This window comes from Asterias rubens, chromosome 2, assembly GCF_902459465.1.
Source record: "Asterias rubens chromosome 2, eAstRub1.3, whole genome shotgun sequence".
Classification (NCBI taxonomy): Eukaryota; Metazoa; Echinodermata; class Asteroidea; order Forcipulatida; family Asteriidae; genus Asterias; species Asterias rubens.
In genome coordinates, this window is record NC_047063.1 from 20,338,190 (window position 1) to 20,351,605 (window position 13,416).

Genomic DNA, 13,416 nt, shown 5'->3' on the forward strand with positions numbered 1-13,416 from the left:
CAACATAATCAGTAGCTACATGTTCCTATAAGTACTACAAGCTTTAAATCTGTACATCAGTTCATTGTGTCCTCAATCTCTCTAGCGCCTTTATTGTCCCCCAACAAACAATGGGCACACACAGACAGCTCTAGAGTTTTCTACCATTCACTCCGAATCATTTTCAAGTAATGATAATGATATACTTTCTGTATGCACTATACATCATGCACCAGATGTGAAGTCAGCCAGTCTGACTGAAATCCGATAGGAAAACTGAGTAACTGGCATCTGAAGGCATTTGGTAGTGGATACCAAGTATGGGCAGTCAGTCTTAACCAAGGATCAGGTACTTGAGATGCATTAGTGGTCTAGGCAAGGTATTCAAATGACTCTACCTTGAAGTAGAGACTCCGTCAAAGTTCAGAATGTGTACTTTTAGGAGACTGGCCTTTTGCGTGTTCGCTGTTTTACTGTCCTGTCGCACTATTCTTCATCCTCAAAACTGAAAGTCCACTCTGCTGTACTAGGCTGCATCTGTACTTAAAGGAACACGTTGCCTTGGATCGGTCGAGTTGGTCTTTGCATATGGTTAGAAAGATGTTTAAAAAGTAGAATACAATGATCCACACAAGTTTGCCTCGAAATTGCGTGGTTTTCCTTTGACTGCGCGAACTAACACGGTCGGCCATTTAAATTTGACTCCCATGAATGGCCAACTGTGTTTGTCGAAGAGGTAAAAGGAAAACCACGCAGTTTCGAGTGATACTTGTGTGGATCATTATATTCTACTTTTAAAATATCTTTCTAATCATATGCATTCTATAACAAACGGTTACAAACACTTTTCAAAGACTAACTCGACCGATCTAAGGCAACGTGTTCCTTTAAATCATCACCATAATAATTGCATAGCGTGTACTTTATAAGACAAGATACTTCTTGCTTGCTTGCACTGTCTCACTTTTTAAGATACCGTAACTCAATATCCACATGCACTATACTTCCTACACGTGTGTACTTGGCTTTGCGTATATTGAAACTGATATGAAGAGTGTATATGATGTGACAAGGATTTGCTTACTAGCTGGCAAGGTTGTCTCGTTTCCTCCTGCTGACTTTCAATGTCTGGCATTGGGCATCTAGCCCACAAAACACTCACCATCATGTATCAAAACATAAACAATATGTCAATAGAGTGGGGCAACCTTACTTTGTTACCAGGGACTAAAGCCAGTAAGCAGACCTTTTTGCTACTGGAGCCCTCCTTCCTTGGCATAGTTTTTTATTTCATAATTGCGTGTCGTGGCCAGGCAGTTTAGTATTCTATCAGACTCAAGTTCTGGTTGTTAAATCTAAGTTGTGTGGGTTCGAATCCTTGTCTTGACACTTGTGCCCTTGAGCAAGACACGCTAACTACAATTGCTTTACTTCAACCAAGGGGTGTGTGAGGGCAGAGGTGGTTCCTACATGTATGGTTGATTTAGCTTTGTGCGCTACATACTTGGCTTCGTGCGCTACATACTTGGCAGCACAGGCTCTAGACCCTACATGTATACTCCTAAGGGAGCTGAAATGGGTTTAAGGGATGAAGTAAATGACCCAGTGACCGGGGGTAATAATATTGGAACTTTCATGAAGGACATGAGTGTTGGATTGAGTGCTATATAAAAAAGACATTGCTATTATTTTTGTTATTCCAATCAATGCTCACCAAACGACACACTAACTTTCCTTTCCTCAATTTCCTGCAAAGAGATGAGGTCCAACAGCAATGCAAATCCACTTAAAAACACATACATAACATCAAACTTTCTACATCGTATTTCTCTTCAACATGTTCTGGATTTCTTCTTAGCTTAGGCTTACGTTTCAATTTTGGTTATTGTACATGTAAATATTATTCTTTGTATTTAGCGCCATGAGCACTTTGATGGATTTGTGCGCTTTATAAGTTCTCATTATTATTATTATTATTATTATTAAGAACACTATTGCTTGAACACATTTTCTTCTGTAGAACATGCGTAGTGAGCATAATAATTAAGAAAACCGGGAAACACAGCTTTATGGAATTGGCCCCCTGGTTAAAAGAAAAGGTTAACATTCAGAGTCTTTGATTTGGACAGTTGCCCACAGTCCAAACAAAAAGATCAATGTACAGTGAAAAGTTCTCTACAAAATCACTGTGTTGGGAAATTGTTTATTGCCCTTATGAAAATGTGTGTTATTCAAAATACATCTAGCTGAAACACTGAATTTACAAAAGTTTTGACTGGTAAATAAATGTGTAGACCGTATTGAATATGACGTCACCGTTCAAATATCTGCCCAACAAGATGGCGTCTGTGCGCGTGCGCGTGGTTGTGTGCGTGCATGTGCCGTAGAAATCTAACTGGGAATGCTGCGTGCTTCATTGATGTACGCGTTTGGACACGCTTCCGGTTTGACCTACAAGATGACGACTTTCATAGCAAAAAAGGGGTTTTTCAATATGGTCTATATTGTGCAAGATTAAAATAAGGTATGAAAGGGTATACTAACTGAACAACCTTTCTTCTGACAGATATGGTTTAAAATTGAAGTTTCCAATTATCCCCTAAACTGTATAAAATTTACTCAAAGGAAACATCAAGACGTCTCGTCTCCTTGAGATGTTTCTTTAAGATGCAGCCTTTGAAATGCTCTGATTTGGAATGGCACTTGAAGGCTACATGGCATTAGTTGAATTTTTGCCAGAACTCAAAGACAGATCCACCGATGACCTTTGGATTAGATCCTTCATGATAACACACAGATGGTGCGGCTTTAATTCAAACAAATCTACCCTTTTTGGTCTGACCATGAACAAACAAGAAGCTATTTTTCTCATAACTTGCATCCTTTCTTTGCCGCGTTTATGCAAATGTTCTATTTTCAGGCATGAAGGTTTCAAATAGCCCAGAATAGCCCAACAATATTGATAATGTATAGTTACATAATTTAGGTTTGAACCATAGAGCTATTATTGACTAGAGCGCTATTTACGTTTGAACAAAGACAAGTTTACTAGCGCAGGATTTGAACCAATGCCTCCAGTTTAACATGCCGCTTTTAACAGTTACCTGAGCTGTGTCGACATTCTACACAAAATACAATAGGATTTTAAATGATCAAAAACAAGAATACTTTCAATCTGAAAGTGAAAGTTTGTGCATTTTTCAAATTCATACCAGTACCAATCCTACAGAGAAATATTTCCATCTGAAATAGCGTTTAAAAGTCAAGGAAATTATTGTTGTATCTTTAGATTGCTAATCTCATTAGAATGATTCCCCGGCCAAGCACCATCAGACATCAAGATCCACTTCTTGTTGTTATACTTGTGTTTGGATTGGAAAGTTTATTGATTGAAATCAAGTTGATTTGAATAAGCCAGCTCTTTTCTTTTGAATATCCTGTTAATACTATATTGTATACAGAACCATCGTTTGTATAGCAGTATGGCACCTTTCCAAACACAACTTTTGGGTAGTTTCTCTTCGGTTTGAACATCTGGACCCAGTTTCATAAAAACTGTTCACCGCTTATAAAAGCTTACTTTTGTTCCTAAATAGACTGGGTCTCATCTTGTACTACTGAGCATCTGGGCCCAATTTCATAGAGCTGCTAAGCACAAAAAATTGCTTAGCATGAAATTTCTTCATTGATAAAAACAGGATTACCAACAAAATTTCCACGTGATTTTCAGCATAAGCAAACAACAGCTGAATACCAGTTACGAGCAATATATGCAAAAAATTGAAATTTTGGTTGGTAATCCTGTTTTTATTCAGGAAGAAATTACATGCTAAGCAAATTTTTGTGCTTAGCGGCTCTATGAAATTGGGCCCTGGACTGCCCTCGTCCGCTGAGTTCATTCCTATTATATGGTTCAACCAAGATGCAAATACATGTAAATGCAGTGTACATTACCAATACACAGCACTCCACATGTATCAACTTGAAGATTTTAGCTCATAGCCATAAAGAGAAAACTAAGCTTTGAAGTTCTTGTATTCTGAGCCAGCCCTACATGTGTAGGTATATCTAGTCCTTGGGCAGACCATAAGCAGGCCAAGGTTTAGACCGGACTCTATTATCAACCAGATTGGATATCAGAACCTGCTGGGAGTGCACTATATAGGGAAGCCAGTTGGCGTGCAACACTACTCCAGCTAGGCCTTCACAATGCATAAACAGCCTGCAGGAGTGGTTAATATTTCATAGTTCTGGTCTTTGGTTTTCTTTCCCTAAGCTTGGTGTGGACTTCCTTTGTCAATGTGAATTTATTATGGAGTACTTGGCCAAAATTATGCACTTGACCTTTTGATTTCTGTACAGTATTTCCCTAATGTCATAAAAATTGGCTTGCATGCAAACCAGCATCTAATGTATATTTATAAATTGTGAATTTCGCTCAATTTTAATCTCATAAAGGGCACTTCTATGATTGAAATGCAAGTTTGTATTGGAACTTTTCAAAGGGCATCACAGCAAAGTACAGGGCACCACGGCTGTGTTATGTTAATGAACCACCAGAGTAAAAGAGTGGGGACAACCCTGATCACATAGTATTAAGAATGATAACAAAAATCCAAAACCAAATGCAAAATGTAGCTGGTGTTTACTCAACTTTGCAGTCGCCTACTTTAATGAAATTTTCACATCATAACATGGTCAACGTGAGACTTTTTTAAGGCATTGGTCCAATTTTTTTTTTTTAATTTGATGAAATTTTCACATGTCCCTTTCTATTGTTCTCAACAACATGAACAATACAAAACGACCTGTGAGTGAGAAGCTTACTAAATTGTCTCAAAAGTCTCCCGTATGATTGAAATCAGGCATGTGATAGGCTGATTTGAAGAAAAAAAAATGAACTCTGAGCGCAAAGCACACAAGCATGCGAGCTCGAAAAGCTTTTAAAAGCCTACTCTGCAATCTGGGGCGTTATTTATATCGATATTACTTTTGTAATTTGATCTTTAAAAAAAAGGGGGGGGTAACAAACAAACAAAACAGAAAACAAACAAAAAATGAAATGGACGTAATCTTCCAATGATTTATAGTACTGTATCTTCACAATGTGACAATTTTGCATTTTACAAAGGGTGTACATACCATTTTGCCCAACACATGTCCTCCACTCATAGCAATGAACCAAACAAAACATTTCCGGTGACAACATCCAAGGAAACAAACTCTCTGTTTCAATGTTTATCGGCTGCTGGTTTTAATGGTAAACCCTACAACCAAAATGCTCTACAACCATTTCCTGTTATTCTCAGATCTACTGAGCGTGTCCTGAACCACCTGGCTTCTATTGTAGGACTTATCCATAACAAACCATGGACATGAACCATTCCATGTGGTTCCAGACATTGTTGTGGGCTAGTAGGGACAGATCAAAACTAAAATGCTGTGGGGCAAGGTGAATGTCCCCACTGACTGGATGTCCTGTTCTTACCTCCACTAAATGTACTACAGAGAAACCTTCATGAAATTATGTAAATTATTATAAAGGCCAGGTGTCTTCATTAGGCTCCTGGCTTTTTTTCCACAGAGTTACATGTTGTCCCATGGCTAACAGAGTAAAACAGCTAAGGCAGAATTTTTTTGGGACTGCCTAATAACATTGTGATGAACAAAACATATTCTATTATTAGTAATCTTTAGAATTGTACAGCTTTAAATGCAGTGGACACTATTGGTAATTACTCAAAATATTGATTAGCCAAAAACTTTACCTAGTAACGAGTAATGGGGAGAGGTTGTTAGTATAAAACATTGTGAGAAATGGCTCCCTCTGAAGTTACGTAGTTTTCGAGAAAGAAGTTATTTTCCACGAGTTAGATTTCCAGACCTCAACGAGACCTCAGAATTAGACAAGGTCTCGGTTTCGAAATCATCTTGCATCTGAAAGCACACAACTTTGTGTGATAAGGTTGTTTTTTCTTTCATTATTATCTCGCAACTTCGACGACCAATTGAGCTCAAATTTTCAGGTTTGTTGAGATACACTGAGTGAGAAGACTGGTCTTTGACATTTACCAACAGTGGCCAGGGTCTTTAAACTGATTGAAGACACTCCAGAGTAATATATTCTTAAATAGATTCTGGCAAATTTAATGCAAGATTCTATTAATTATTATTGAACATCATGAACAGGTACATTGTTGTGTATGGGTAGAAACACTGCCTGTTTATCCATACCATATAGATCCTACCACAGAAATCAATATTAACCAGATCATTAACCCTGAACCAAAACCTTGATTGGGTACGAACAGAAGAATAAGATATGAGAATGAGATTTATAACAGGTTCATTGGCCTACATGTACTTTTGTTGTTCTTTGTTTATTTGTATGGGTGTACCAGGGTGGTTGTTCTGTATTTGTTTAATTGTTTGTTTGTTTGTTTGTTTGTTTGTTGGTTTGTTTGTTTATGCTGTAAGGGCAATCGGTTCTGCAATCCAGAATTAACAATAACCTAACCCAGTTTTTTGTGAGTTGTTCCTTAATGGGACATCACTCTTGACATGCCTTCAAAGACAGGAGGCCCAATTCAGATTAAAGTAGTTCAAGAATCACAAAGCACTCATTTAAGGGTTCAAATCATTCCCTGAATCACTGTGCACAATCACAACAACTCCACAAAGTTCTGTATTTGGACTGCAACAATATCAGCTCAAAGCGCTGCCGCGATTCAAATCAATGGCTCCACCTTTATATCCGGGCGCATGACCGGAAAATTAGACCACAATGGATGGAAGTAATGGCATGGACTGAAATATCCCCAGACATCATGTTTCTGTACACGCTCAGCGACATAGAGCCAGCAAGAGTTCTTTTCTTTTGTGGAATGAACAAAGGGCGTTAAAAAATCAGTCCACCCAAGACTTTATTTGAATGTACACAAGAGGTACAGCTACGTAACTCTGTGTGTTAACGTACACCTCCGGCCATGGGTGCATACCGTGTACACCAAACAGAACTTCAGGAACACTGTCAGTCTGATGCACTTGTTGCAGGCCCTTGAAGCCACTAAACAGTCACTTAAGTTACAGTCAATTGCAGTCAACTAAAGCTTGGTTAAATTTGAAGCATCACAGGGTGGATTTCACAAAGAGTTACGACAAGACTTGTCTCGTGTTAGGACGAGCTTTGGACTAGCCTGAAGTTTCCAATAACTCCTAGGACAAGCTCTAAGTTAGAATTATTTTTGTGAAATTGACTCCACATCTCTGCCTACATACATATAGCAGCAAATAAATGTGATAGGCCTACCATCTACTGAAGGGTTTATTGCTCTAAATAATTTTGCCCTAGAGCAATGTTTTAAAGGAACATGACAGCATTGGTTTTGCTAACAAAACAGCTGCTGACAGTGTAAGCACTTTATGTAATCCAACATACATAAACTGACAAAACTGTAGAAGTTTGAGATCGATCGGCCATCTGGGTCACGAGAAAATAGTGAAAAACCGATTACACATTTTGCATGGTATTGATGCAAACAACAAAATTAATAAAACGCTCACTGAGCGTTATTTCAGGGAGAAATATTTCAAGGGATGTTTTTTACTATCATCATCAAAAGACCGTGTAATTATGATGTAAATCTATGATCTTCATGTTTTTCTGTTCTAACCAATTATGTTACGTTCCTTCAACAGAACAAAGTTTAAACTACAACAGGGAAACATTTAAAAGTACTGTGCCGCGCTCAATTCAAGGTCATTTATTTGCATGTTCAAGCTCTGTAGTTACTTCCTAAAGTTGGCTTATTGTAAGTTAGAACTCTAAAATCTCCTCAGCGTTGCTTATAATAAATCTTGGTTAAAGTTTATCAATATTTACAACAGTCACTGGACTAACTCAACCCTACAGTTTACACTTACGGTCTTTTCACAATTGTGGCACTTGTGGTTTGGCAACAGCTGTTACATGTATGACAATGTGTGCAGTACAATGGTCAATTAAAAAACACTCGCAAGGCAAGGCCAGTAACCAGGATTTTTAAAATAAAAATCATCTTTTCAAAAAAAAAACATTTTACAAAAATCCTCTTGTATCCATGAGCAAATTTGCCCCCAAACTATCTTCTTGATGAGATGGTACAAGATTGCATAATTTAGAGCAATGCTGAAGGCAAAGGCCTACCATCTCGCTCACGGTTCTTGTTATTTGAAAAGCAGGAGAGACACCATTATCAGCATGCCCCCTTTTTTTGCTCACCACATATTGTTTTTCTGTTAAAGTAAGCACACAAATTTACTGGTATTAAAAGCTTTATAATGATGGGCTGAATTTCAGGAATCTGACCAGTGAAATTGCTCCCTGCCCAACTTGCCCTCTGCTCCCCCACCAGGCTCAATCCAAATTGGTATTCTTTGCTGCTGTACATTAAATCATAATTCCCACATGTTGAGTTGCATGGTACGTACCCGAGTGGGTGAATTGGTTTATTGTCTACCACTCTATTAATTTTGAGAATGACTATCATTGCCTGATTTATTTAATTGAATTGACATTTTAGATGACCATGGAAATAATGAAAGTCCTGTTTTGAAATGTTATCTTTCTTGTGAGAAACAAAATAATTCCTTGCTCTTTTTGTTTTGTCTGGAGAATCAGACTTAAGTATACAAAGATTCAAAACAATTATTAATGTTTCTAATGGGGCCATCATTAAAGGCAGTGGACACTATTGGTAATTACTCAAAATAATTATCATCATAAAACCTTTCTTGATACAAAACATTGTGAGAAACAGCTCCCTCTGAAGTGACGCAGTTTTCGAGAAAGAAGTAATTTTAGACGAATTTGATTTCGAGACCTCAACTTTAGAATTTGAGAATTTTTAGAATTTGAGGTTTCTGTACCAAAAGTGTATAATGGCTTTGACAACAGCTTGGCTGAATGAGGAGCATTTAAGTATGCTATAAACAACAATAAATAGTTAATAATAATAAGACTTGTAATGCGCACGTATCCACCCTGCTGGGTGTTCAAGGAGCACATTCTAAGAATATATAGGAGAAAGAGGCATCAACAACCGAGAGAAGACAACGACGACCATGATGCAAGACAAACTTTCACATATAGGCCTACATGTAGATCTCCTTTTCCTTAGCGTTGCAGATTCATTTTGTGACAGTAAAATAGTTTGGTTCCAGAACTTTCTCACTTTATAAATTTACATTAAATAAATATGAATGAATTAAAGATCGTTTTACCTGAGTATGGCTGACCCCTGAGCGGTTGGAGGTCAAAGTTGAGCTTGGGCTTGAGGAGAGACCGCAGCTTCCAACTTGATCTAATGTTATCTCAGCCAGGAGACCCACAGCTCCAGACATGATTAAATACTGCAACAGTCTTGAACGGAGACTAGCAGGTGCTATGATACGCAGCAGCTTGCAATTACTGATAGATTCATCACCTGGTAGAGTGGAGGAAAGACAACCCATTATGAGCATTTAACATACACGCATGTTTATTAGTCTAGGTTGGGCATGTTCAGAAATGACATCTGAGCCAGTATGGCGCCGAGTCGCATTTTTTAGTAAACCCATTTTGATTAACAAATACTTACAGATTACTTGATCCGTCACTACACATCCTCTATGCCAATTTTTTTTTTTTTACATTAACGGAATAAAATTGCACGGTATGCCAAATCACACTTGTTTCATGCGAGTACCCTTTTCAATACAAGGAAATTTGCATCGGGAATAAAGAATATTCATTTTGGTTAAACCCATATAGGCCTACACCATTTATGTTCTAAAGCACTGTGGGGCCCTACACACTAGTACTTTCCCCATCTGTGAACAAATCACAGGCATATTACTCGGGTGGGATTCTAACCCGTGACCCTTGCAATTCTAGAGCAGTGCCATACCAACTAGACCACAGAGATTGCCTGGTAGCTAGAGGCAGTTTGAATCCTATCAAACCCTCCTTTTTCATTTTGGAAAGCTAAGGCAAGGCTTAGAATAGCCTAGGGGAGGTTACACTCACGCACACTGTACATTTGGTATATTTTTTCTCTAAGCTAAAATGCAGCAATACAATACAATACAATACAATCATCTTTATTAGATCCCAAAAAGGGTAATTCAAATGCTCGCATACAGTAAAAACATTGACACATTAAAAACATTTAAAAACAGACAATGGCTATATATATAATTACAAGAAAAACCACTAAAAAGCGATTATAGAAAAATACTGGAGACTGGGCGATAAATTTATAATGCAGCAATGTAAAATAAATACAACATGAAGGGAGTTTTAAAACAAATCTTAACTAACCACGACAACCAACAACAAACAATAGTACAAAAAAAAGAATGTTGTCTTACAACTTGTAACTTAAAGGCATTGGACACTTTTGGTAATTACTCAAAATAATTATTATCATAAAATCGTTCTTGATTACAAGTAATGGGGAGAGGTTGATAGCAGAAAGAAGTAATTTTCTACAAATTTGATTTTGAGACCTCAGATTTAGAATTTCAGGTCTCGAAATCAAGCATCTGAAAGCACAAAACTTTGTATGACCATGGTGCAACAAGGGTGTTTTTTCTTTCATTAATATATCTCGCAACTTCGATGACCGATTGAGCTCAATTGTTTGCAATTTTATGCACCAACTCTGAAGACTAGTCTATGACAACCACCAATAGTGTACAATTTCTTTAAAGACAACATAAATTACGTTAAACCACAAACCCCAAAATTAAAATACAGTATGCCTCCTTCACCTACACCCACAACCCCCCACCCCTCCCAAATTCTGTCTCGCAGTTAAAAAAAACAGACAGTCTGACCATGGAGGTGGTCTGACTATACTTCTAGAAACTATAAGGCTCCCCTGTGAGCCTTATAGGGGTCTCATATTTAGGGCCTCCTTAACGCTATACGTTTTTCAAATCAGCGTTGATGCGTGAAAGTTTTACGACTGTTAGCCAGCCAGAACTAAAGTTTTTTGTGTACTGTACACCGTAAGCTTTCCCCACCTTACTCAATATACATTCATAATGCTTGTATTTCCTTTTTGTTGAGTGAAATTAAAAAACCATCGTCAAAAAATACAATTTTCTGCTCGGTACTCACTGTTGTTTTCCTGCCGCATCGCACGTTTTTTGGCTTCTCGATAATGCTCAACGCTTTATCTTTTGGTCACTCAACCACCCAAGCGCTGTACACCAACCTACTCGCCGAACTGCCAAGCCACGACCAAGTTGGACTAAACCATTCTGTGAAAGGGGTGTTACAAACCCAAGTGGCAGTGCGTGCGTGTTTACAAATACCCGCCGTTCACGCATAAAGTGCCCACTAACTTCCGCGCGGGTTTGTAACACCCCTCTCACAGAATGGTTTAGTCCGACTCGGCCGCGGCTCGGCAGTTCGTCGATCTACATGCTGCATAATGAGAAGGCAAAAGACGTGCGATGCGGCAGAAAAAACAACAGTGAGTACCGAGCAGAAAATTGTATTTTTTGACGATGTTTTTTAAGTAGGGTGGGGAAAGCCTTAGTTCTGGCTGGCTAACAGCCGTAAACCTTTCACCCATCAACACTGATTTGAAAAACGTATAGCGTTAAGGAAGCCCTAAATATGAGACCCCTATAACTTAAAGGCTCACAGGGGAGCCTTATAGTTTCTAGAAGTAGTCTGACTCTACTTAGAGCCAACGAAGTATCACCTAAAAAAAATAAGCAAGGAAAATGGTCTGCTTACGTTTGGTTACGAGTCTGAAAATTAATGCCAATAAAAACTAACTCTGTAAGAAGTACAGCGGCTTTCCCAGCTTTGGCTAGTTAATGCATTAATGCATTTTCAGAAACTTTTCACTGCAAAGAACTGCGGTTATATGAAAAAAATAAAACCTTTTATCCCCCAAAATTTTAAAGCATGTAATGCGTCTCAGATTGTTTATTCAAGCACGGACTATTCTTCCTGCCTGGACATTCGCTCTGGAGTTTTGGGGTGCTATCTCCAAAAACGTGACCACCAGCATTCACATTGGTCCATTTCTACTCTCTATCTATGCTCCGACAATGTTCACTGTGGAGTGTGGTCATGTAATTGTAAATTTCTATAAACAAAAACAAAACAAGTACAGTAGGCCTATACATCTAAGACTTGGTAGAGTGAGACTAAATTATAATAATCAGAGACAACAGACAGCCAGAAGGTTTTGATGTAGGATTGTATAGTGTACTGCAAACATAGTTTATGAAAACTAAAAGTTTTCATAAAACATGTATTCTCTCTGGTACTCTGTGCTCTGATCGTGGTAATCATGAAATGGGTCAGCCATGCCACAATGGAACTAAAACATAGTAAAATTAGTAGTTAACTGCAAACTGTGTACAGTGTTTTCACACAATCACTTACTATTTTTCCCTCAGAAATTTCACTTGGCAGAGTCGAATTCAACACATCAGAGCAAATAATATGCGTTGGGAGTCTTACTACACTACAGAGCCAGTCCCAGTTAGCTGTATCCTCAGTAGAAGTGGAAACCTTGAAATTGACAAACTGTCATTTTACAACCACGCTGATAAACACTGAGTCATTGAAATTCCAACTTTGAACTAAATTTACAAAACAGAGAGTTTGTGATAAACATCAACACACTGAACTCTCGATCGTGTGTGTACAAACTTTCTTCAAAGTGATGAACGTGTACTACGCGGAACCAGTGACCATGTGGACACCAGTGAAAAAGTCGCAGATGGTCATGATGAACAGCGACCTCTAGTGACTCTTTACTTTTGTTAGTAAAATATCTGTTGATCAGCAGAGTCAGTGCGCCTTGTGCATCTTGCACTCATGTTTAATTCGATATAGATTGCCTATTGGACCCTGTGTTCATTTACTTAGATCTCATAATTTCAAATGTCCATGGCAACGACACTAGTTACCTAGTAGAAGCAAACACCTCGATATCATTAATTACGGCAGGTTCTCACAATGAACATCTACGAAAGATTGAAGTCATTTTATGGTTAGTAAACCAAGGAAACCTGCGGCTTAGCTGAAAGGTAGCCGAGGAACACTTCAACAAAGTTGTTATGGTTACGCTGGTTCACTAGGAAGCTTTGTTTAAATTAAATTGTGCATTAAGGTGAGATTAGGCCTACTGTCTAATGAATATTTTACATTATAATACATTTCAAGAAGCACATCAAAACATGAATGGCAAGACAAAGAGTAGAACCCAGTCTGATAGAATCTAATTATTTAGGGCTAAACTTAACCCATGGATGTCACCAACATTTTTTATCCAATTAAGTCTACCTCCATGATTATACAAAGTTACAAGAGCAAAACAAAACTTTTGAAAACGAGTAAAAAAACAGAGCGCTCGTTCCAAGTCGATTAATCTAGCGCCCTCTATT

At 38.1% G+C, this 13,416-nt stretch overlaps 1 protein-coding gene across 1 annotated transcript in view; it reads right to left on the reverse strand.

The window, feature by feature from the left end:
• The window catches only part of LOC117307233 (cortactin-binding protein 2-like), an 85,040-nt gene extending 72,384 nt beyond the window's left edge, over positions 1-12,656 (reverse strand). The window contains exons 1-2 of the mRNA XM_033791923.1: positions 12,410-12,656; positions 9,241-9,443 (exon numbers count right to left, since the gene is read on the reverse strand). Coding sequence (XP_033647814.1) covers positions 9,241-9,360 — 120 coding nt within the window. The 5' untranslated portion in view covers positions 9,361-9,443; positions 12,410-12,656. The remainder of the gene's footprint in view (positions 1-9,240; positions 9,444-12,409) is intronic.
• Between the last annotated feature and the right edge of the window lie 760 nt (positions 12,657-13,416).